This window comes from Brachycentrus maculatus, unplaced genomic scaffold (genome assembly GCF_059751285.1).
Source record: "Brachycentrus maculatus isolate JH-2025_06_01 unplaced genomic scaffold, ASM5975128v1 h1tg000531l, whole genome shotgun sequence".
In the NCBI taxonomy this organism is placed as follows: domain Eukaryota; kingdom Metazoa; phylum Arthropoda; class Insecta; order Trichoptera; family Brachycentridae; genus Brachycentrus; species Brachycentrus maculatus.
The window spans coordinates 332,079-355,230 of record NW_028281277.1 but is presented as its reverse complement, the minus strand read 5'-3'; the positions used below and the strand labels follow the sequence as shown (position 1 = coordinate 355,230).

At 39.4% G+C, this 23,152-nt stretch overlaps 1 protein-coding gene across 2 annotated transcripts in view; it reads left to right on the top strand.

Annotated features, from left to right (window-relative positions):
* poe (E3 ubiquitin-protein ligase-like protein poe) overlaps positions 1-23,152 on the top strand; it is a 117,039-nt gene that overhangs the window by 44,227 nt on the left and 49,660 nt on the right. The window contains exons 27-45 of one of the 2 annotated variants that reach the window (XM_088272907.1): positions 242-288; positions 1,215-1,347; positions 2,672-2,857; positions 3,941-4,190; positions 4,797-5,011; positions 5,432-5,604; positions 6,704-6,913; positions 8,300-8,464; positions 9,101-9,295; positions 10,280-10,464; positions 11,295-11,456; positions 12,421-12,553; positions 13,675-13,877; positions 14,917-15,147; positions 16,294-16,438; positions 16,759-16,892; positions 18,553-18,708; positions 19,761-19,847; positions 20,536-20,757. In XM_088272907.1, coding sequence (XP_088129033.1) covers positions 242-288; positions 1,215-1,347; positions 2,672-2,857; positions 3,941-4,190; positions 4,797-5,011; positions 5,432-5,604; positions 6,704-6,913; positions 8,300-8,464; positions 9,101-9,295; positions 10,280-10,464; positions 11,295-11,456; positions 12,421-12,553; positions 13,675-13,877; positions 14,917-15,147; positions 16,294-16,438; positions 16,759-16,892; positions 18,553-18,708; positions 19,761-19,847; positions 20,536-20,757 — 3,232 coding nt within the window. Of the gene's footprint in view, positions 1-241; positions 289-1,214; positions 1,348-2,671; positions 2,858-3,940; positions 4,191-4,796; positions 5,012-5,431; positions 5,605-6,700; positions 6,914-8,299; positions 8,465-9,100; positions 9,296-10,279; positions 10,465-11,294; positions 11,457-12,420; positions 12,554-13,674; positions 13,878-14,916; positions 15,148-16,293; positions 16,439-16,758; positions 16,893-18,552; positions 18,709-19,760; positions 19,848-20,535; positions 20,758-23,152 lie in introns of both variants that reach the window. The other variant, XM_088272906.1, reaches the window with a different exon arrangement.

Sequence of the window (23,152 nt, the reverse complement as noted above, 5' to 3'; positions counted from 1 at the left end):
TTATTTTGACATATGTATTATATTAACACGTATGAAAAGGAGTATAGAGTTCACTAAGCTGTTGGGCCACGTTACAGACGCTGGTCCAAACATTCCATCTATGGTTGACCGCTCCGGCGTAGCTTCGCGAAGATCTTCAGGGTTAGGAGGGTGTCTTCTGGTAGGACACTATGTACTATGCGCCAGACAGTACGATTCTCCGCCTCACAGTTTTACTGTAATATTTTTTCATCTTTTTCAGGTCTCCTGCTCCGAGAAATGGGCAAAACGACACCACACAACAATCAGGTAAGGAGTGTGTCCAAATCCTTGTTCTCAAATCTGGTTCACCACTGGGATGAATATAGAAGTTTGCGTATTGTTTTGTGATCAGATCAATCAGAACCTAAAATCTGGCGGTGTCAAAAGTCTGCGTAATCGGAGGGCATGTATGACCAGATGTATGGATGTGAAGGAGACGAGGAGTGTATGTCAGGACAGAAGAGTTCCATCCTCTCTGCCTACCCCTGCGGAGAAACGGCGTGATGGTAGTAGTAGTAGTAGTATTGTTTTTAGGCATCTGCAGGTATGTGAAATAATTCTGGAAGAATCCTTGTATTAATAAAGAAAACAGGGTCTCTGCTAAATAAAAAGCTTACTCAAAACAACCATAGATGCTGCAGAGAACTCACAAAGGAAGGAATGTGTCGATTATATGATATATATTTATGTGTGGTTGTCAATCATGGCTAGAATGGTGAATGTTATATGCGTATAAAGTGATCACTTAGACCAGATCGTAAGCCCTGTAAATATCCAGACTTCCATATCTTTCTTCATCTATGTTGATAAGTCAAAAAGTGGGTAATTTTTTGCATATATCGTAGTCATACAGGAGAAAGTGACCAAATGCATTTCTTACAAAAATGCGATCATTGACTATTCGATATCTTACTAGCTTAATATTGCCCTGAAGAAAATTCCAAAGGATTTTAAACTTGGAAGTATAAGTAACTATAATATATTGACTTGTTGAAAATGACTAACTGCATCGGTGTTTATTTTCTTGCCAAGCAAAAGTGACTTAAATGGCCCTCCTGAACATTTTATGTTTTGTTAGTTGGTCACTTTCTCCTGTACGACTACGACATGTTCATCTTACGCAAGTTTATTCCCTGAGGTATTGTTATGCCTTTTTTTTATTCCTGTTTATTGAGTTTTTTTTGGCTTCGCAGAGAGCTGCAGTTGGTCCGGGGGCGGCAGCGACAGCAAGGAGAGCGTCGCCATCGCTCTGCTGTCGGAAGGGCCCAACAACAACGACAACGCCGTTCTGCTGTCCAACCTCACCAAGCACATGATAATGCACTGGTGAGTTGTACTGCGAGATGTCTCTACACAGGCGGAGAGTCATATCATCTACCGTCTAATTTATTATACCTTGCTCCAAGAATATATCATATAACAACTTATTTTTTGACATCTCATCAAAGATGAAGAAGAATATGGAAGTCTGGGCATTTACGGGGCTGACGACCGTCATCGGCTGGTTTAAGTGGCCACTTTACACACGTGTAACATTCACCAATTCTACCCATTATTGACAACCACACTACTCAAATTCTTGGAAGTTCTATATATATGAACCAATTTAGAAACCTTGTTCTTGAATCACTAGAACTTCACTATAGACATCTATTGGTGAGATGTAAAGAAGCTTTTTTACTAAGCAGAAACTCTTATATTAGTATGTGAGGTCCGAATCCTGGATTATAATCACACACATGAGAAACGCCAGAAAATACCATTTTTAATAATATGAAAATAACTCCTGTAATTGGAGATAATCCAGATTTTGTGAACAAGTATTTGGACACACTCAAAATGTTATAACTTACCATTTGCTACAAAAGTTAGGAAAAGTATAGAGAAATTGAAATTATTCATAAAAAAAAATATGCATGATGAAACTTTATAGGTTCTAAAAACAGTTGATTTTATGTTGTAAATATCTTTTTTTAAGTGAGTAGTTAAAATTCGAAATGGAAATAGTGATTCTCTCAGAAGAATGTGCGACAAAACAATGTATGATAGTTGTTTGATTAGTGAAATAAGGAAGGAATGCAAAGTTGGGACAAGCATTATCGATAAAATTAAGAAAGGTATTTTGAGATGGTTTGGACATGTAGAACGAGGCATATGACATCGCTCACTCCTTTCAAGAACGTCATAAATCAAAAAACTTGATTTTTCAGGAGAACGTTTTTAATGTTAAAAAATATAACACAATGTATTAAAAATAAACATCAAGGCACTTATTGAACTTTTTACTGTGCAACAGATCTTTTTAAGTAAAACCTGAAGGTTTTTTCTCCATTTGAGAAATATTAAATATACTTAAAAAAATAATTAAACAATAACTTTTCTTCAAAATGCAAAAACAACATTTTCTGCCCTGTACCGGGTAAATATTAAATTAAAAATATGCCGCTTTTGCTGGGATAAAGTAAATTTTCCGAGCATTCCGAAAACATGCACAACTGAAAATTGACGATTTTTGATTTATGACGTTCTTGAAAGGAGTGAGCGACATGTCAAAAAATAATTTGAAAATAACTCTTGTAATAGGAGATAATCCAGAACAAGTATTTGGACACAATCAAAATGTTGTAAATAATTTGCGCATGTTCCGCAGCGACGCGGCTTCCTGCATGTCCCTGCTGGAGGCGCTGATGGGCATCGCTCCCGAGTCTCTGCGCGCGGAGCACGCGGGGCTCGCCCTGCCGCGCCTGCTGCGCGAGGCCGCGCGCCTGGCCGACGCGCACAGCGGCCACGGCCACCGGCGCCTGCTGCCCGCCGCACTCTCCTGGCTGGACACCTGGTAAGATTACTTCTCCGTCTTAGTTCTCATTACTGACCCTTGTGACCCTTGTCAGCAAGCCTCAACTTGATCGGTCCATCGCGTGGAGCATCTTCCTCTCCCTCTCTTCCCCTCCAGGCTCATTTACCATGCGCAACGTGTCCGAAGAACCGAAGAATCCGTCTTGTACAGACACTGGTTAGAGTCGAGCATTCTTTTACTAAACCACATTTAGACAAAGGAACTGTGAATACTTACTTACTTCATCATTCTTCTTGTGTCCAGTATTGAACAAAGGCCTCCATCTTGGACTTCCACATTTGTCTGTTGGATGCGACTCTTTTCCAGTGCAGGCTCGCCAGTGCAGAATATTTATTTATCTATTTATTGAACGGCTAAAGCCTTTAAAACATAATACATATATACAGTATATATATATCTAATATAAAAATACACTGCACTGGTAAATACACGTCTCCTTCACACACTATCAGCGAGCAGCAAGAGAGAGTGAAACACAACGTTTAAATTTATCCATTATTACATGGAGAAGAAATGGTGAGAAAGTACAGATTTCAAGGTGGATATTAAATAAATCTATACTTTCAAAAGCATTGGCTTACATGTAAAGCCGCGGAATGGGAGAGAACATGGCATAGTTTGCATTATGTACAAATACTGGGAATACAGATTTTTGCCTAGTACCTCTTGGACGCACGCTAAGCTTTATTTGATTTAGGAGATCAAGGCTGTCCAAAAAATAGTTAAGAATCAGTAATTACCCTTTTATCACTTACTTACTTACTTATAACCCTTATCCGCACCTAATGGTGCATAGGGCACTGCATCAAATTGACGTAGTGTTATCTTGATCATTACTTACATGAAGGCAAGGTGATCACTCTTGCGCTTCAGGAACCAGTCCAGGGTAATATTAAATAAATGTTACAGTGTTATATCACTAATATTTATCACTAAGATTTATTAATTTTAGCCGCTTCATTATGCGATATATTATGAAATAGAATGTGTATATTACGCAGTAAACCTGCCAGTGTTGTGGCTTTACTAGTTGTACACAACGCTTACTGTCTCTCCCCGCAGCGTTCAGGCGCTGAGCGCTCCCGGGCCGCTGGAGTACCTGGAGATGGGCGGCGGAGACACGCAGCTGCGCGCGCAGCTGGAGGCGGCGTGCCACTTGCTGGCCTACGTGGCGGACGCGCTGCACGCGGGCGAGCCCTGCGGCGCGCCCGCCGGCGGCCTGCCCGCCTGGGACGCGCCCGCCGAGCCCGCGCCCGAGGCCGACTGGGCCGAGGACCAGCAGGACGAGGACGACACCAGCGCCGACGACTCGGTGAGTACCAGTACTGTGAACTCTATACTCCTTGACATAAGTGTTAATATAATACATATTGCTCACTCCTTTCAAGAACGTCATATATCAAAAATTTTCAGTTGTGCGTGTTTTCGGAATGCCCAGAAAATGTACTATATCCCAGCAAAAGAAGCATATTTTTAACTTAATATTTACCCGCTACAGGGCAGAAAGTGTTGCTTTTGCATTTTGAAGAAAAGGTATTGTTTAATTATTTTTTTTAAATATACTAAATAATTTTCAAACGGAGAAAAAACCTTCAGGTTTTACCTAAAAAGACCTGTTGCACAGTAAAAAGTCCAGTAAGAGGCTTGATATTTTTAATGCATTGTATTATATTTTTTAACTTAAAAAACATTCTCCTGAAAAATCAAGTTTTTTGATTTATGATTTTGTTCTTGAAAGGAGTGAGCGTTATGTGCTGCAAACAAGTGGAAACACGCGAGCAGTGGGAGGGTTGGTGCGATATGGCAAATGCGCCATCCGCGAACAATGCTAATCAAAAGGACCAAGTGGTTACAGGACTGCCAATGCCATTTGCTGTTGATTGGGTGTGTCGGTAGTCCTAACAGTGTCTGGTTGCAGGACGAGGACTCGACGCTGCACTCGAAGCTGTGCACGTTCACGACGACGGCGCGCGAGTACATGAACCAGCACTGGTATCACTGCCACACGTGCAAGATGGTGGACGGCGTGGGCGTGTGCACCGTGTGCGCGCTCGTGTGCCACCGCCAGCACGACGTCACCTACGCCAAGTACGGCAACTTCTTCTGCGACTGCGGCGCCAAGGAGGACTCCAGGTAGGCATTTCATGCCACTCATACATACCTAATAATAAAAAAAATTGATAATTTATGTAGCGCTATTTTCGCAAAATACTACCTTAAGGGCACTACTTCACTGTGAATAAATTGGGGACCGGCGCTTGCTGCCTGCCGCGCTCTCCTGGCTGGACACCTGGTAAGATCACTTCTCCGTCTTAGTCCTCATTACTGAGGGTTGTCACCGAGGTGCCTGCTGCTGCCTTAACTTGATCGGTACATCGTGTGGGTATCTTCCTCTCCCTCTCTTCCCCTCCAGGCTATACTCATTGCCATGCGCAACGTGTCCAAGAACTGGAGAATACACTGGCCAGAGTCAAGCCATACAGGTGTAACTCCTAATGAATGGACTCATTACTATTTTGATGATGTATGTAATCCCGTGTTTGACGGTTGCAGCTGCCAGGCGCTGGTGAAGCGCACCTCGTCGCACCTGCTGTCCCGGCGGGCGGGCGAGCCGGAGCCGGGCGCGGCGCCCCCCTCGCTACTGCGGCGCCGCCCCTCCAGCCCGCGCAGCGACGCTCGAGACCCGCCGACCCAACGCTGTCCCGCCTACGCATCCAACCTGCAATGTATGACCTTTTAACCACATAACGCTAGGGTTTTTTTATAAAAAGTATTTAAAAAAACATCAGGTGTATCCGCTTTTCAAATAAAATATTTGAGGATGTCGATCTCTGTCCATTCATCATGAGGCCGGCTAGGATGTGCTTCTTCTGATGCGGAACTCCAAATTGACGAAGAGGAATCACTAGCGGAATGTTCAATATCAATATCTTCATCATATTCACTATCACTCTCCGTTTGGGATTTTATTTGAAAAAATTTTTTAATTCAAATTGACACAATGTGAAATATCTTCTTCTTCTTCTTTTTGTAGATCCTAGGGATCTGTTTGTGCCTCTGCTTGTCGCTCTTGGGATGTTGACTCCCAGCTGTCTTTCCATCTTTTCGGAGGTCTGCCTGGGGGGCTGCGTCCTTCTTCAGGGTTGCCTTGAAGGGCGATACGTGGAAGTCTGTCTTCTGACATTCTATGAAATATATATGTATATATTTGTGTCGGGTTGTGGTCCCGTGTCGCTGACTCTTAAGTCAGAGTTTCTTGGTTCGAACCCACTCTACCACAATTTGATACCTATTTCTAATAATGAGCCGCTTAGGCTCACAGAAATAGTATGAAATTGAAATATTTGTTATAAAATAATAAAAACACAAATATTTATTTAAAAAATAAAAAATAAAAATAAAATATATATATATATATATATATATATATATATATATATATATATATATATATATATATATATTTTATTTTATTTTTTTAAATATATTTTAATTGTAAACATAATATAGTGAAAACTAAATAAGCAGCGTTTGATTTAAAATTGGCAGGCACCGTGGTGTAGTAGATGCTCGACTGCGAAACTGGCGTCGCATGTTCGATTCTCGCCAATTGCAAAATGAATTCAAGAAAGAATTATTTTCAATTGTTCCGGGTGTTTGTGATGTCTTTTTCACATTTACCTTCCCTATCCTGACTATCCTACCTGCAGACAAGCATCTAATATAGATCCTTTGCGGGTAATTCCTTTAAAACTAAAAAAAAATATTGATATGTTCATTATTTTATATCGTCCGCATTAATGAGTGTGTGTGTGTGGTCAGCAGTGGAGTGCGCGGTGTGGGAGTCCCCCGAGTGGGCGGCGTGCCTGGAGGGCCTGCAGCGCCTGCTGGGCGCCCTGCGCGCGCCCGTGGCCGCCTCCTGCGAGCGCCACTCGCCCGTGGGCCGGCACACGCGCGCGCGCCGCGGCCTCGCGCTGCTGCACGCCGGCGACGTCAAGTTCCACGTCACGGACCAGCTCATGGTGCCCACCCTGGGTAAGAATACCTCATATATACACACCGTACACATACGTCTGTACTATTTGTACTAAATAAATACACATAGGAAGTATTAAACAAGCTACTACCTTTTGTTTGGTCGAAATAACCAGGGCTTTTTTGTTTTAAACAATTAAGGTCCCGGAGGTCACTTCATTTTAAGCACTTCGTTTTACTTAAAAAAATTAGTTTGTTACAATACCATTGTAACGGACCAGCTGAGCGCACGGCCCGAAAAAGGACCGTATTTATTAGTTTAAGAATTAGTATTATATAATAAATAATAATAAATGGAATGTTAGAAATATGTATGTAACAATCTGTATGAAAATATGGTACGGAGAGACTCTGTCCGAGCAGTTGCTCCAACGGTGAAACTCGACAAAATAAGCGAGAAAAGGGGGCATTGCTCCCACTCTGTGGGTTTGAATATAAACTTGTTCATTTAGGTTCTGCCACCTATGAGTTTGCCCTGCAAACAACTACATAACTAGCATATCGCTCACTCCTTTCAAGAACGTCATAAATCAAAAATCGTCAATTTCCAGTTGTTCATGTTTTCGGAATGCCCTGAAAATGTACTAAATCCCAGAAAAAGAGGCATATTTTCAACTTAATATTTACCCGCTACAGGTCAGAAAGTGTTGTTTTTGTATTTTGAAGAAAATGTATTGTTTAATTATTTTTTTTAAATATACTTAATATTTTTCAAATGGAAAAAATACCTTCAAGTTTTACCTAAAAAGATCTGTTGCACAGTAAAAAGTTCAATAAGTGGCTTGATATTTATTTTTAAAACATTGTATTATATTTTTAAACTTTAAAAACATTCTCCTGAAAAATCAAGTTTTTTTTTATTTATGACGTTCTTGAAAGGAGTGAGCGATATATATGCTAAAACATTTTTTACAATTAAATTATAAATTAAACACTTGTTATATTATTTCGAGAAATAAAAATACTTTGTGTTCTGATCCACTCACATTTTTATTTAAGCAACTAGTTTCGGCAACAACCTGTTGCCCTCTTCAGGGTTACATTTATTACTATTATTTACATTTATTACATTTATTACTATTATTCAAAACATAAACACTTGTTTTTTACCACTTGAGTATTATATTTTAATGACTAGTTGTACATTCAAATCAATAGATAAAAAAAAAGTATTTGTAGCTTCTGAAACTAGCCCACTCCCCAGAGAAAGTCAGACATCAATTATTGTTCTCCTGGAAAAGTTAAAATGGAGTTCTGCAAAGCCAATTCTATGACATAAATTTAGATGTAAGTATTGTAAAATGCGCCAGTGAAGGGACATTATTATAATTATGTGTATTATAATGAATAAATTAATAAAATTGTGTCAATGACTCATCATTTCAGGATCGCAAGAGGGCGCTTTCGAGAATGTGCGCATGTCCTACACGGGCGAGCAGGGCCAGACCATCCGCCAGCTCATCAGCGCGCACCTGGTGCGCCGCGTGGCCATGTGCTGCATGGCGCTGCCGCACGGCCGGCGCCAGCACCTCGCCGTGTCGCACGAGAAAGGTACGTGCTTTCCATGCCCACACCTCGTACAACCTTCAACATAGTGGGAAACCACTGTTGGCTTGAAAGAAAAACACTTTGAGTTTATTAATGTCAACACTATTATATATTGTATTCTAAAAGTATTATCCGCCTCCGTAGTGTAATGGTCAGAACGCTAGGCTACCATGCTGGAGGTCCCGGTTTCGATTCTCAAGAGGGTCAAAATAAATATTTGTGATTTTTCAGTCCAATATTTATTTAATATGACCCTGGTCCGGTACCTGAAGCGGAAGGCTGATCACTTTTCCTTCGTGTATTTAACGATCAAGATAACACTGCTTCTATATGATGCAGTGCCTTATGCACCATTGGGTGCGGATACGGGTTAGAAGAAGAATTCTAAAAGTGTTGTAAACTTCATGGTATGGTAATATAACATTCGTTCACCTCCATGGTGTAATGGATAGCGTGTTTAGCTACCACGCTGGAGGACCCGGGTTTGATTCCCAGGGAGGGTGAAAATAAATATTCATATAATTTTTTGACATCTTATTAAAGATGATGAAGATTATGGAAGTCTGACCGCCAGGTTAAATTATGATAAACATGTCATTCCACCAAGTTAATATCAAATCTGTAATTGTCTCTCTGCAGGCAAGATAACGATCCTGCAGCTGTCGCAGCTGCTGAAGCAGGCGGACTCGTCGAAGCGCAAGCTGACGCTGACCCGCCTCACCTCCGCGCCCATCCCCTTCACGGTGCTGTCCCTGTCGGCCAGCCCCTGGAACGAGGACCTGCTGGCCGTGTGCGGCCTGCGCGAGTGCCACGTCATCACCTTCACCGGCGCGGGTGAGCCATCTCCGCACTCTACCTTATGACGCATAAAAGTATTGGATACATTTCGGACAGTGTTTTAAGGTGGGGACTGACCGGAGTCATTTTACCGGAGAACATAACGTGTTACGTTACGATGCGAGCATTCGTATAGTCAGTACAGCGTTCCGAGTGCTCCATCCGAAGTCGGATGCTCGCCGCAAATGTTACGTTTCGACAAAATGTGGAGGTCAGTATTCCTTCAGGGTTGTGCAAACATTTTCGATTCACATATTTTTTTTTAGACAGACTTCCACGTATCGCCCTTCAAGGCAACCCTGAAGACAGACTTCCACGTATCGCCCCCCAAGGCAACCCTGAAGGACGCAGACCCCCAGGCAGACCTCCGATAAGATGGAAAGACAGCTGGGAGTCAACATCCCAAGAGCGACATGCGGAGGCACAAACAGATCCCTAGGATCTACACAAAGAAGAAGAAGAAGATATTTTTTTTCTTCAATACTTACATCGATATTGAGATTTAAATGACCATTTATATAATTGTCAATATTATTAATAATTAAAGCATTTACTTTGTGGTTAGTCATTTTTACTTTTATATTTTTTTACAAAAATGTTAGTAACATTAGTATATTACCACTCACTGAGGTTTTTTGTCTACCAGTTTTGAGATGCACCCGGCTCTTCGTCAGGACAATCCCTAGGACAGCATGCAAACTACACGTCACTACCATAGCACTATACACACTTATAACTATATGATCATTTAATTCTAAATATTGATGCATTACTAATTGAGAAAAAAAAAACAATATGAATAAAAAAAAATTGTTGTCAAGAAGCATGAAATAATCCCTAATACACTGTCCAAAATTTATATGATATTAATATAAATCATGACTTCAGATCCGACAGATCCGGTATTTCTCGCTAGAGTACTTCAAGCCGTTACATCGGATTTTGGTAGCCAGACGGTTAATGAGTTTTTGAATTTTCCAGGCTCCGTGTACGAGCGTCTGGTGATGCAGCCGGCGCTGGACCCGGGGAACTTCATCATCCGCAGCATCTGGCTGCCGGGCAACCAGATGCAGCTGGCGCTCGTCACCGCCGACTTTGTCAAGATCTACAACCTCGCCAAGGACTCCTCCCTGCCCGAGTACCACTTCCTCGTGCCCAGCGGAAAGGTAAATCTTCCTCTTCCAACCTTTATCCGCACCCATAGTGCATAGGGCACTGCATCGTACACAGTGCTCGGCTGTCCAAACTCAAAACACAGTAAGGGACATTTTTTTGTAGTAGGTTTTTTTTGCATTTTTGGACTAAGTACATTCTACTAAACGAAAGGTAAATCTTCTTTTTCTAACCTTTAACCGCACTCATAGTGCATAGGGCACTGCGTCGTAGTGACTAATATCAAGATAGCACTACACAGTGCTCGGCTGTCCAAACTCAAAACACAGTAAGGGACTTTTTTTTTGTAGTAGGTTTTTTTGCATTTTTGGACTAAGTAGATTCTACTTAATTGTTGGGATATATATCCAAAATTAAACAAGATTTATTGGATTTAGATTCTACATTTATTTATGTATATGTTAATAAGTGACGCGTTTCGTCTTCTTAAGATATTAAAAACACTGTGTTTTTAATGTCTTAATAAGAGGAAACGCGTCACGTATTAACATATACATAAATGAATGTAGAATTCAAATCCAATAAACCTTGTTTAAATTTGGATATATTACCCAACAATTCAATATGGAATTCTACCAACTGTCTGCAGTTAAACAACACTCACCAAAAACTCGTTTTGTATTGTAATGTTTTTTAATGTTTTTCTATTAAAATAAACCCTGATGACGACAAGGTTCTTGTCGAAACCGGTAGGTTGAATTGTATTAATAAAAAAAAGTGGTGAAAACAAAGTTAATTAATTTTATAAAGTTTATAAAATGTGCCACAAAGTATCTGCGGTAAACGTTCAAGTAATTAGAACCGTGGTCATGTTTGGTTCCAGGTCCGCGACGTGACGTTCGTGTCGCAGGAGTCGGGCACGTACATGCTGTGCATGGGCAGCGCGGGCCACATCTACTGGCAGACCATGAACGAGGACTCGCACGCCGCCAACGGGCCCTTCTACATCACCAACACCGTGGAGGTCCTGCACAACGACATCAAGGTACCATATACCACTTCTTCATAATCATATTAATATATCTCAACACAGATGAACAAGAATATGGGCATTTACAGGGCTCACGACTCTTCATATGCTGGTTTTACTTTTGTATATACAGTTTGTCCGCCTCCGTAGTGTAATGGTCAGCACGCTCGCCTACCGTTTTGGAGGTCCTGGGTTCGATTCCCAGGGGGGGTAAAATAAATATAAGTGATTTTTTCACTGTAATATTTATTTATTACTACCGTGGACTGGTACCTGAAGCGGAGGGCTGATCACCTTTCCTTCATGTGTAAACGATCAAGATAACACTGCGTTTATATGAAGCAGTGCCCTATGCACCATTTGGTGCGGATAAGGGTTTTTATATATTATTTATATATATACAGTTTGTAAGCTCGACCAATAGCCACTTATGGGATTGAGGCAAGAGCAGATACTTCCAGAACAAAATCTCAACTTCGAAGATGAAGACTCTCCGATCCATAACCGGAAACACATTGCAAGACCGAGTAAGAAACATGGACAAAAGCACAAGCCAATCCTCGTTTTAAAACGCTAACTTACATGCCGGACGGTAAAATTCCGTGTAATTCCGTGTAGTGCACAAACGCCCTAACTAAGCCATATTATTTTTTGACATCTCGTTAAAGATGAAGAAGAATACGGAAGTCTGGGCATTTACGGGGCTGACGACCGTCATACTTGCCCAGACTTCCATATTCTTCTTCATCTTTGATGATATGTCAAAAAATAATATGGAAATAACTCCTGTAATTGGAGATAATCCAGATTTTGTGAACAAGTATTTGGACACACTCAAAATGTTGTAACTAGGCCAGTCAACAATAGGTCTCAAGCCCCATAAATGCCTAGACTTCCCATCTCAATAGATTCCTTGATGTGTATGTCATAAAACCCATACAATAATTGAACAAGTTCACTAAAGGTTTTCCGTTTGCAGGATGTTGCCGGCCAAGTGGGGGGCGGCGGCGTCTCCATCTACTACTCCCACATCCTCAAGATGCTCTTCTTCTCCTACGCCCAGGGCAAGAGCTTCATGGCACCGCTCACTTCCGTGGAAGACACCCTCAAAAGTGAGTCCGTCCAGACGCCGGTGCTGTCTTCTATCACTTGAATGTTTGGTTGCCGTGCACAAACCATTTTTTTTATTTTATTTTTTTTTTATTTGTATACATTTATTTAAATCACAATTTATGCATATTTAGAACTTTCACTTCACTTTTTTTTTTACATATTTAGATTATTTAATTTTTTTTGCAGAGACCCACCAAGCCACCTTGTGTGTCTTGTCGGTGGAGTTCTTTTTTAATACATTTTTTATTGTTTTTAACGATTTTAACCTAATATAGACACAAAAAAGAGAGAAAAATTAAGAATATAATCATTTTATAATTTTCGTAAAATTAACCCATTCCATTTTGACTTTGTTCCATATTTTATTTTGACCTCTAACATCCGTCGGCAACAAATTAAAAATGTTGGTAACGATATATTGCAGTGTTGGACTGCCATATTTATTGTTAATTCTTGGGACTATCAAACCTTCGTTGTGTGTAAATCGTGTATCATGGTTGTGTACTAAAGGAATTCAATATTTTTGTCAATCAGTTTTGTCGATATTTTGTATTTCACTTCTCTTATCAGTTTTATATTGTCCCCAGGCACTCGGAGTCAGTGCAACCACTCTAGTTCTTGAGCCAGGAGATGCGTGTTCTTCTTTGCTGCACTCGTATTTCTCTACTCTCATAAATTAGCCAAAATACTTTTTCTGTTACAAGTTTTTAATAATAATAAATAATAAAACCCTTATCCGCACCCCAATGGTGCATAGGGCACTTTGTCATATAAACGCATCTTGATCGTTTACACATGAAGCAAGGGTGATCAGCCCTCCGCTTCAGGTACCAGTCCATGGTAATATTGAATAAATATTGCATTGAAAAAATCACTTATATTTATTTGACCCCGGGAATCGAACTCGGGACCTCCAGAACGGTAGCTGAGCGTGCTGACCATTACACTACGGAGGCGGTCATGTGTATAGGAATGTGAAGCAATCTATGTCGACGTTGTCTTAGGTAACTATCGGGAACATACAGACCAATGTTCCGGATAATTTCAGGATGTGATGTGATGTGCTGTGCAAAATTGAAGCATTACTTGTACGACAGTAAGAAACCTGTTTTCCCGACAGAAGTAACGCAGATAGTGCTGAGCAACGCGGGCGGCGGGGGCGGGGGCACGCAGAAGGAGGGCCGCAGCAAGGGGGCGCAGTCCCTGTGCCAGTGGGAGGAGGTGCCCGGCCACCCGGGGCTCGTCACCGCCGTGCTGCAGGCCTCCAACAACCCCGTGGTCATCATGCTCAGCCCGCAGGGCATCCTGCTGCAAGAGATCAAGGTGCGTCCATCTTTCTTCCTTTAGTATTTTTAAATGGATGCTACGTTTCCATCTCGCGGTGCAATTATGATATATTTAATATATTACTAGCTGTATCCGGCCACCGTTGTTGTGTCTCTGTCTGTTTGATTGAAAAAGAAAGAAAAGAGAATGCACTTTCTTATCACCCTGTGTAGACTTAGTTTTATCGCCTATACCTATGTGTGAGTGGATTTACTCTTAATGATTAAAGTTAATAAAATTACACGGGATTCATGAGTGAAAATTCTAATTCTATTCTTCAATTCAAAAGCACTGCTATCTCGTTAAGGCATGATCAATTTCATCACACGACTATACGAAAGGATTTTTTTGAGATTTTTTCCACAGAAAGCAGTAGTATGAAAAATAAACTGAATTTTAAAGGTAAAATAATAACAATTTCAAAACTTGGTCCAGGATAGGCATCGTGGCATAGTTGAGTAGACGCTCGACTACGAAACTGGCGTCGTGGGTTTGTTTCCCGCCAATTTCAAAATGAATTCAAGAAAGATTTACTATCAATTGGTCCGGGTGTTTGTGATGTATTTTTCACATTTACCTTCCCTATCCTTACTATCCTACCTGCAGACAAGCCTCTTAAAGTTGGGGCTTTGCGGGTTATATGTACCTGTAAACATTTTTTTATTTTATTTTTATTTTTTTTGGATATTGAAAGCATTTACTTTGTGGATCATATTGATATATTATTTTGAGAAATAAAAAGACTTTGTTTTTTGATCCACTCACATTTTTACTAACAACCAAATAGTTTCGGCAACAACCTGTTGCCCTCTTCAGGGTTTATAAAGTCATAAATTAAACCCTGAAGAGGGCAACAGGTTGTTTGCCGAAACTAGTTGGTTGTTAATAAAAATGTGAGTGGATCAAAAAACAAAATCTTTTTATTTCTCAAAATAATATATTACATTTTTGCTTTCACAAACTGTGTCGAATACATGTTGATCATTATCAAAGCAGACTGTGGGAAAAGAGTTGATATAATTGTGTCTACTCGCAGGTGGTCCCGGCCAAGGCGAAGATCACGGACATGGTGGCCGTGCGGCACATGGCCGGCGGCGACAGCAAGACCACGCTCATCCTGCTCTGCGAGGACGGCAGCCTGCGCATCTACGCCGCCACGCCCGAGCTCACCGGCCACTGGCTGTCGGCCAGCGTGGCGCCGCCCCCGCTGCAGGCGCCCCCGCGCGCGCGCCGCGGCAAGCAGCTCGCGCGCACCAAGGCCGCGCAGGTGAGCAGATCAAGCATGTCTCTCAATTACTTCTTCTCCATTTTTAATTTTAGTTTTACTTGGTAAATACCACTATTTCTCAAAATCTGGCACGTGTTTGAATGCATCTAAATTTTAATAAATAGTGGTATTTACTAAGCGTATATTAGTATTTTGTCTGCCTCCATAGTGTAATGGTCAGCACGCTTGGCTACCGTTCTGGAGGTCCCGGGTTCGATTCCCAGGGGGGTCGAATAAATATAAGTGATTTTTTCACTGTAATATTTATTGAATATTACCCTGGACTGGTACCTAAAGCGGAGGGCTGATCACCTTTCCTTTGTGTGTAAACGATCAAGATAACACTGTGTTCACATAAAGCAGTGCCCTATGCACCATTGGGGTGCGGATAAGGGTTTTATTAATTATTATTTTATTATATTAGTATAGTGATTTTTATATAAGTGGTTTTTTCAGTGTAGTATTTATTCAAAATTACCCTGGACTGGTAGCTAAAGTGGAGGGCTGATCACCTTTCCTTCAACGGTCGAGATAACACTGCGTTTATATGATGCAGTGCCCTATGCACTGGCACCTATGAATAAGGGTTTGAACATTTACCAAGTAAACCTTAAATTAATTAATGAAATTACTTCTTCTCCATCTTAGTCCTTATTACTGAGGATTACTGATCTTTGTGGAAGCAATGACCGAGGTGCCTGCTGCTGCCATCTTGATCAGTCCATCGTGTGAGGATCTTCCACTCCCTCTCTTCCCCTCCAGGCTTTTTTTTTTTTTTTTAGATGGGAATTGCATTTATTATTTACCTTGCTTATTATGTACAAGGTTTATAGATCATTTAGTGGATTTTTGTTTCTTCTAGCTAATTCAATATGTTTTTATTTGAATCTGTGTTGGGAACAGGAGGGATCATCTAGTGTGGGTCAAATAGGAACTTCTCTGCATTTGCTCATTGCTGGGAGGAAACCACGTAAAACTCCTAAAACTCTAAAACTAAAACTCTACTCTAAAACTCCCTCCAGGCTACCGATTACAACCAGTCGTTTCTGGCTATCCTCATTACGTGTCCAAAGAACTGAAGGACCCATTGAGTACAGACATTGGCCAGAGTCAAGCCATCCAAGTGTATCATCCATTCAATTACAGGTTGCCGGAAAGCCAGGAGGTGGACCCGTGTTCCCGATAGACTTTTTCGAGCACTGCACCGCGCTGGCGGAGGTGGAGTTTGGTGGAAACGACCTTCTGCAAGTTTACAACACGGCGCAGATCAAGCACAGACTTAACACCGCAGGTATACTCAATAATAATATCTCTATAATTAAAATGTAACTTTGTTTTAAAATCACTATAAATGCATATATGCCTCTTTTGCTGGGATATAGTACATTTTCTGGGCATTCCGAAAACATGCACAACTGAATACTGACAATTTTAGATTTATGACGTTCTTGAAAGGAGTGAGCGATATGTGTAAAGTAGTCACCTAAACTGGCCTATGACAAGTGGTAGGCCCTGTAAATGCCCAGACTTTCATTTTCATCCTCATATATGTCGAGGTATCTATAATTCATGTAACCCATTTCTCTTACTGTGCAAATGTTGGGTTTTAAGGCCTGTACGTGGTGTCGACCAAGCTGATCGGCTTCAACCTGGAAGTGACCATCCCGGACGCCAACACCGTCATCACCGGAATCAGGGTCCTGCTGGGAAATCAGGACGTCGTACGAACTCCCTCCTACATCGAGGTATGTACGGGGTCCTACCTGTATAAAGTAGACTTAAGCTTTATTTGCGGATACCCCTAATACCACTACTGATGCTCATATGCACCCAATGAAGGCAAGGTGATCAGTTCAGCACTTCAGGTAATATTAAATAAATGGAGTGAAAAAACACTTGCCTTATTTTACCCAAAATATAAAAATAATACTAGATTGAGTTTTCTAAGAGTAAGTTCAAAGTGGTGTAATGTTTAGCGTGTTTAGCTACCATGCTGGAGGTCCCGGGTTCGATTCCCAGGGGGGGGGGGTGAAAATAAATCCTAGTGATTTTTCACTGTAATATTTATTTAATATAACCCTGGACTGGTCCCTGAAGCGCAGGATTGATCACCTTGCCTTCATGTAACTAGCTATCGAGATAACGCTGCGTCAATATGATGCAGTGCCCTATACACCATTGGGTGCGGATAAGGGTTTTAGTAGAAGTTCAAAGTATCTAGGAAGCACAATCACAGAGGATTTTGACTGTGAAATAAAGACTAAGCTTATATACTAAGAAATAAGTTTATATAGCTAAACAGGCATTTAATAAATAAATACTGTATTTTACAGACTGTAAGATGCACTTTTTTCTTTAAAAAATTGGCTCCAATTTTGAAGTGCGTCTTATACTCGAAATTTATATAAAAATGTCCAGTGTTTGATTTGAAATTCCTGATTGTTAGGAAACCTATCTCTACATTGTAGTGATTGAAATCGTACAGTAAAAAACCTAGTCTACCACACAACACCACTATTAGCAGTCACTATCAGCTGTCATTTTGTGGTATAATATGTATATATATATATATATATATATATATATATATATATATATATATATATATATATATATATATATATATATATATATATATATATATATATATATATATATATATATATATATATATATATATATATATATATATATATATATATATATATATATATATATATATATATATATATATATATATATATATATATATATATATATATATATATATATATATATATATATATATATATATATATATATATATATATATATATATATATATATATATATATATATATATATATATATATATATATATATATATATATATATATATATATATATATATATATATATACATACATATATATACATATATATATATATATATATATATATATATATATATATATATATATATATATGTATATATATATACATATATATACATATATATATATATATATATATATATATATATATATATATACATATATATACATATATATATATATATATATATATATATATATATATATATATATATATATATATATATATATATATATATAAATCCATTTTTAATTTAAGTTTTACTTGGTCAGTACCACTATTTATTAAAATCTACCTTAACACATTTTCAATGCATTCCGCGTCATTTTCAAACACCATATTCGAAACACTGTGTTTGAAAATGATGCAGAATGCAACGAAACATGTTTCACAATACATTTTAAGAAAAAGTGGTATTTACCAAATTTAATTTGTATTAAAAATAGTTTGGTATATGTAAGCCTAAAAAAGGGTTTATTATAAAAAAAGTAGACCCCCAGGCCCTGGCCTAATGTAGCATTCTTATTCCAGGTTTGCGGGCGCTCCGTGCCCACTGCGGTGGTGCGCAACCGCTGGTACGACATCCCGCTCACCCGCGAGGAGTCCCTGCAGGTGGACAGGAAGCTCACCGTCACCTTCGGGCCCTCCCAGGACCCCGAGGGAGTCATCATGGTCGACTCGGTCAAGGTAAAATCATCCTTCATCATTCAGCCCTCAATTTTTCAGAAATGTGTTGATTTTTTTGTTTTTATTTATTTAAATGATAACCCGATTTACTTTTAGAGACTTGTCTGCTGGTATGATAGTAAGTATAGGGAAAGTAATTGTGAGAAATCACAAACATCACAAATCCATCACAAACACTCAGACTAATTGAAAACGAATCCGTTAATTGATTTGGCAGTCACTTTATGGTCATATCTATCCATTTTTATTGCAGTTTTATTGGATAAACACCACTATTTCGTAAAATCCATTGTGACACGTGTTTCGATGCATTCCACATCATTTTCAAACACCATATACGGTGTTTTAAAATGAAAAACTTATTATTTTTTGACATCTCATCAAAGATGAAGAAGAATATGAAAGTCTGGGCATTTAAGGGGTTGACAACCGTCACAGGCTGGTTTAAGTGATCACTTTACACACTTGTAACATTCACCAATTCTATCCATTATTGACAACCACACTACTCAAATTCTTGGAAGTAGAGATAAGAAAAGAAGCTTTTACTGAGCAGAAACTCTTTTATTTGTATGTGAGGTCCGAATCCTGGATTATAATCACATACATGAGAAACGCCAGAAAATATCATTTTTATTTTTATGATTTAAGCTTATAATTTGACTAGATAATTTATTTTGAACATTTTGAGTATGTTCAAATACTTGTTCACAAAATCTGTCACAAAAAATATTATGAAAACAACTCCTGTAATTGGAGATAATCCAGATTTTGTAAACAAGTATTTGGACACATTCAAAATGTTATAAATGAAAAATTTTTTAAAAAAATGAAAATAAATCCTTCTTGAATTTATTTTGTTATTGTCTGTAATTTAACCCGCAATGATCGATCAATCGAACCGTCCATCAAACTACACTGTGGCATCTTTCGAACATCATATTCTCTTAAAAAGTAGCTGATTTTTCATACTAGCAACACCTGTGGAAATAATGCAAGGAAGAACATGATGAAGTGCTGAGATTCCTTGTCAATGTTCCTCTGGCTTTCAGGTGTACGGGAGGAACAAGGAAGCCTTCGGATGGCCCGAGGAGACGGAGGACGGAGGCGCTTGTCCCGCGACCACCAAAACTCCGCAGGTTTGCTATTTTTCTTTATACAACATACACGTATAAAAGTGATGCACAGAGTTAACAAAACAAGTATGAAAGTTGACTGCAATCGAAACGCGATCACTCAGTGCAGCAAGATGATGTATGTTCCAATGGTGAAATAAGGGAATAATGCAAGGCTGAGATAAGCATTATTGACAAAATAAAAAAAGGTCGGTTGAGATCTTTTGGACATGTGGAACGAATGAGCGAGGAAAGAATGGTAAAACAAATTTATGGTTTTTGGGCATGTCAACATAGATGAATAAGAATATGGAAGTATGGGCATTTACAGGGCTTATGACCGTCTTAGCTTGGGTAAGTGATCACATGCAACATTCACCAATTCTACCCATGATTGACAACCACACTACTCAAATTTTCGGTGGATGGACCATAGACATCAACAAATAGAGCCGCCAATAATTTAGCATTGACACCAACATTAAAATAACTTTATCGTTTCCGTGACGTCGTTCATTGCCAACTTACGAAAATAACGTATTTTTAAAAAAAAAAATGATAAATGAAAATATTAATCATATCGGCTGTTATAAACACAAAATGAGTCTAATACAATTCTTTTAAAGGTAGAGTTTGTCAAATTAGATATCCCTCCCGTCTGACAAAGATCCATTATTTCTCAGTTTAAAATGTGTTTGTCCGCCGATTGCAGGAGTCGGAGGCGGAGGCCGGCGGCGGGTGGACGCCGCCCGGCGTGGAGCGGCTGGCCTGTGCGCTGCTGGAGGTGCTGCAGCTGGCGCTGGGCGAGAACGCGCCCGCCGGCCCGCGCGACGCCGCCACGGCGCTCCTATGCGCGCCCTGCCCCGCGCCGCTGCTCGCGCGCTGCAAGGCGCTGCTGCACTCGCTGCTCGGCCCCGGCTACCACCAGCACAAGGTCACTACACTCAGACTTCACTGGGAGACACGAAGCTCCGAGTGGAACATCGGGATCTCAAAATCTTGTGAAAACATTTTTACTAACCCTTTGTGCTCTTTTTTTTTATTATATGGAATACCAGCTACATAGGGCAGTGTTCTACAAACTTTTTCTATTTAAGGTTGACCTACCAAATTAAGAAATTTCAGAGGTAGATATTTACCATATTATGGTAACATATTATGTCCGCCTCCGTAGTGTAATGGTCAGCACGCTCGGCTACCGTTCTGGAGGTCCCGGGTTCGATTCCCAGGGGGGGGTAAAATAAATATGTAACATGTAATAAAGTGATTTTTTCCACTGTAATATTTATTCAATATTACCCTGGACTGGTGCCTGAAGCGGAGGGCTGATCACCTTTCCTCCATGTGTAAACGATCAAGATAACACTGCGTTTATATGACGCAGTGCCCTATGCACCACTGGGGTGCAGATAAAGGTTTTAATATTATTTTATTATTATGTTTAATGCGAAATGTGAGCCTACTTGTAAATGTGAGTCAGTGTTAAACGCAGCAGCGAGACTAATTTTTGGAATTTCTAAATTCAGTCACATCACCCCACTACTTCACAAACTCCACTGGTTACGCTTTCCCGAAAGGGTTGAGTATAAACTCTGTATAAATCAATACACAATATGGCTCCAGAGTATCTTAAGGAGCTGTGTATTCCAGATGAATTGGTTGATAGACGTCTCACGCTTCCATCGGCTACAATATCTGCAATGGGCAAAGTTATCTTACCAGCTCGCAACCGACGCACTAAATTTGGCGAGCGTGCCTTTGCTGTTGCAGGACCGACGGCGTGGAATGCTCTTCCACCAATGGTTAGAAATAGTGAGAGTGAGATGATCTTTAGAAAAAGACTAAAAACACATTTGTTTGCTAAATCATTTCCACCATAATATTTTCCCCAATTCATTCACAGTGAAGCGCCCTTGAGGTATTTTTTTACGAAAATGGCGCTATATAAGTTATCCAATTTTATTATTATTATTATTATTATTACTTGACTGAGCACCACAGGCAATCGTGCTATTTTCACAAAATTATACTTTTTTCCCCGGCACACCAACTATTCACCACGGTACACCGGTGTGCCGCGGCACACGCGCACAGGAACATTGCCATAGGGTTGACATTAAATGCAAATTTTGAACACGTTAATAAAAAAATATCAAAAAAAATATTTTTCCTTAGTAGATTAAGGAATAAATTAAATAAAGATACTGCAGAACTAATTTACAAAACAATCATTCTTCCACATATAGATTACTGCTCAACAGTGTTATTTTTAGCAAACGAAGGAAATCTAAATAAACTAGAAATTGCACAAAATAGGGCGATGAGAATAGTTCTTGGGAAGAATAAATATAGCAATGTAAAAGGAATGAGAGATGAACTAAAATGGTTATCTGTAAGAAGAAGACTTAAATTTAATATGTTGATATTTGTACATAAATTTTTTCACGATAAGTTGCCAAAATATTTTAAGGATAAAGTTGTCTTAAACAAAAATTGTCACGAATATGCTACTAGACAAAAGGATAAAATAAGACTACCATTATTGAAAAGAGCTGAGTCGCAAAATTGCTCGATGTATAAGGGTTTAAAAATGTATGATGAGATGCCTGAATGTATGAAGAATGAAAAGTGTCTGAAAGAATTTAAAAATAAATGTCTAAGTTACTGTAAGGAAATGTAAATATATAAAGATGATGTAAATGTATATAATAGTTTATATTAGTTTTAATATAAGCTAACTTAAGAAATAAATAAAAATAAAAAAATAGGGTGTAATATAAAAATATTCACAAGCTCATTTGCGGAGGTCCTCACCGGAAAGTTGCATTTTCGATATTGCACAAAAAATCCTTCAAATGCAAATCTGTTCTGTTTACTGAGTTTCTTTGGGACGAGAAAGGGCTTTGTCTGGGCAAACCAAGAAAATGAAATGTTTCTTAAAATCATTCAGAATTCTGCCTATAATAATTACCCTTTGAATGGGTAAAAATTTTCAGCACCAAAACGGTTGATGCTCCGTATGATACTTGAGGAACATTCATAAATTTAGTAGATGTGAAACCCTCACTTCCATTCCATTCAAACCCTTATCCGCACCCTTATGGAGCATAGGGCACTGCATCATATAAATGCAGTGTTATCTTGATCATTAACACACGAAGGAAAGGCGATCAGCCCTCCGCTTCAGGTACCAGTCCAGGGTTATATTGAATAAATATTATATATAATATATAAAACCCTTATCCACACCCCAATGGTGCATAGGGCACTGCTTTATATAAACGCAGTGTTATCTTGATCGTTTACACATGAAGGAAAGGTGATCAGCC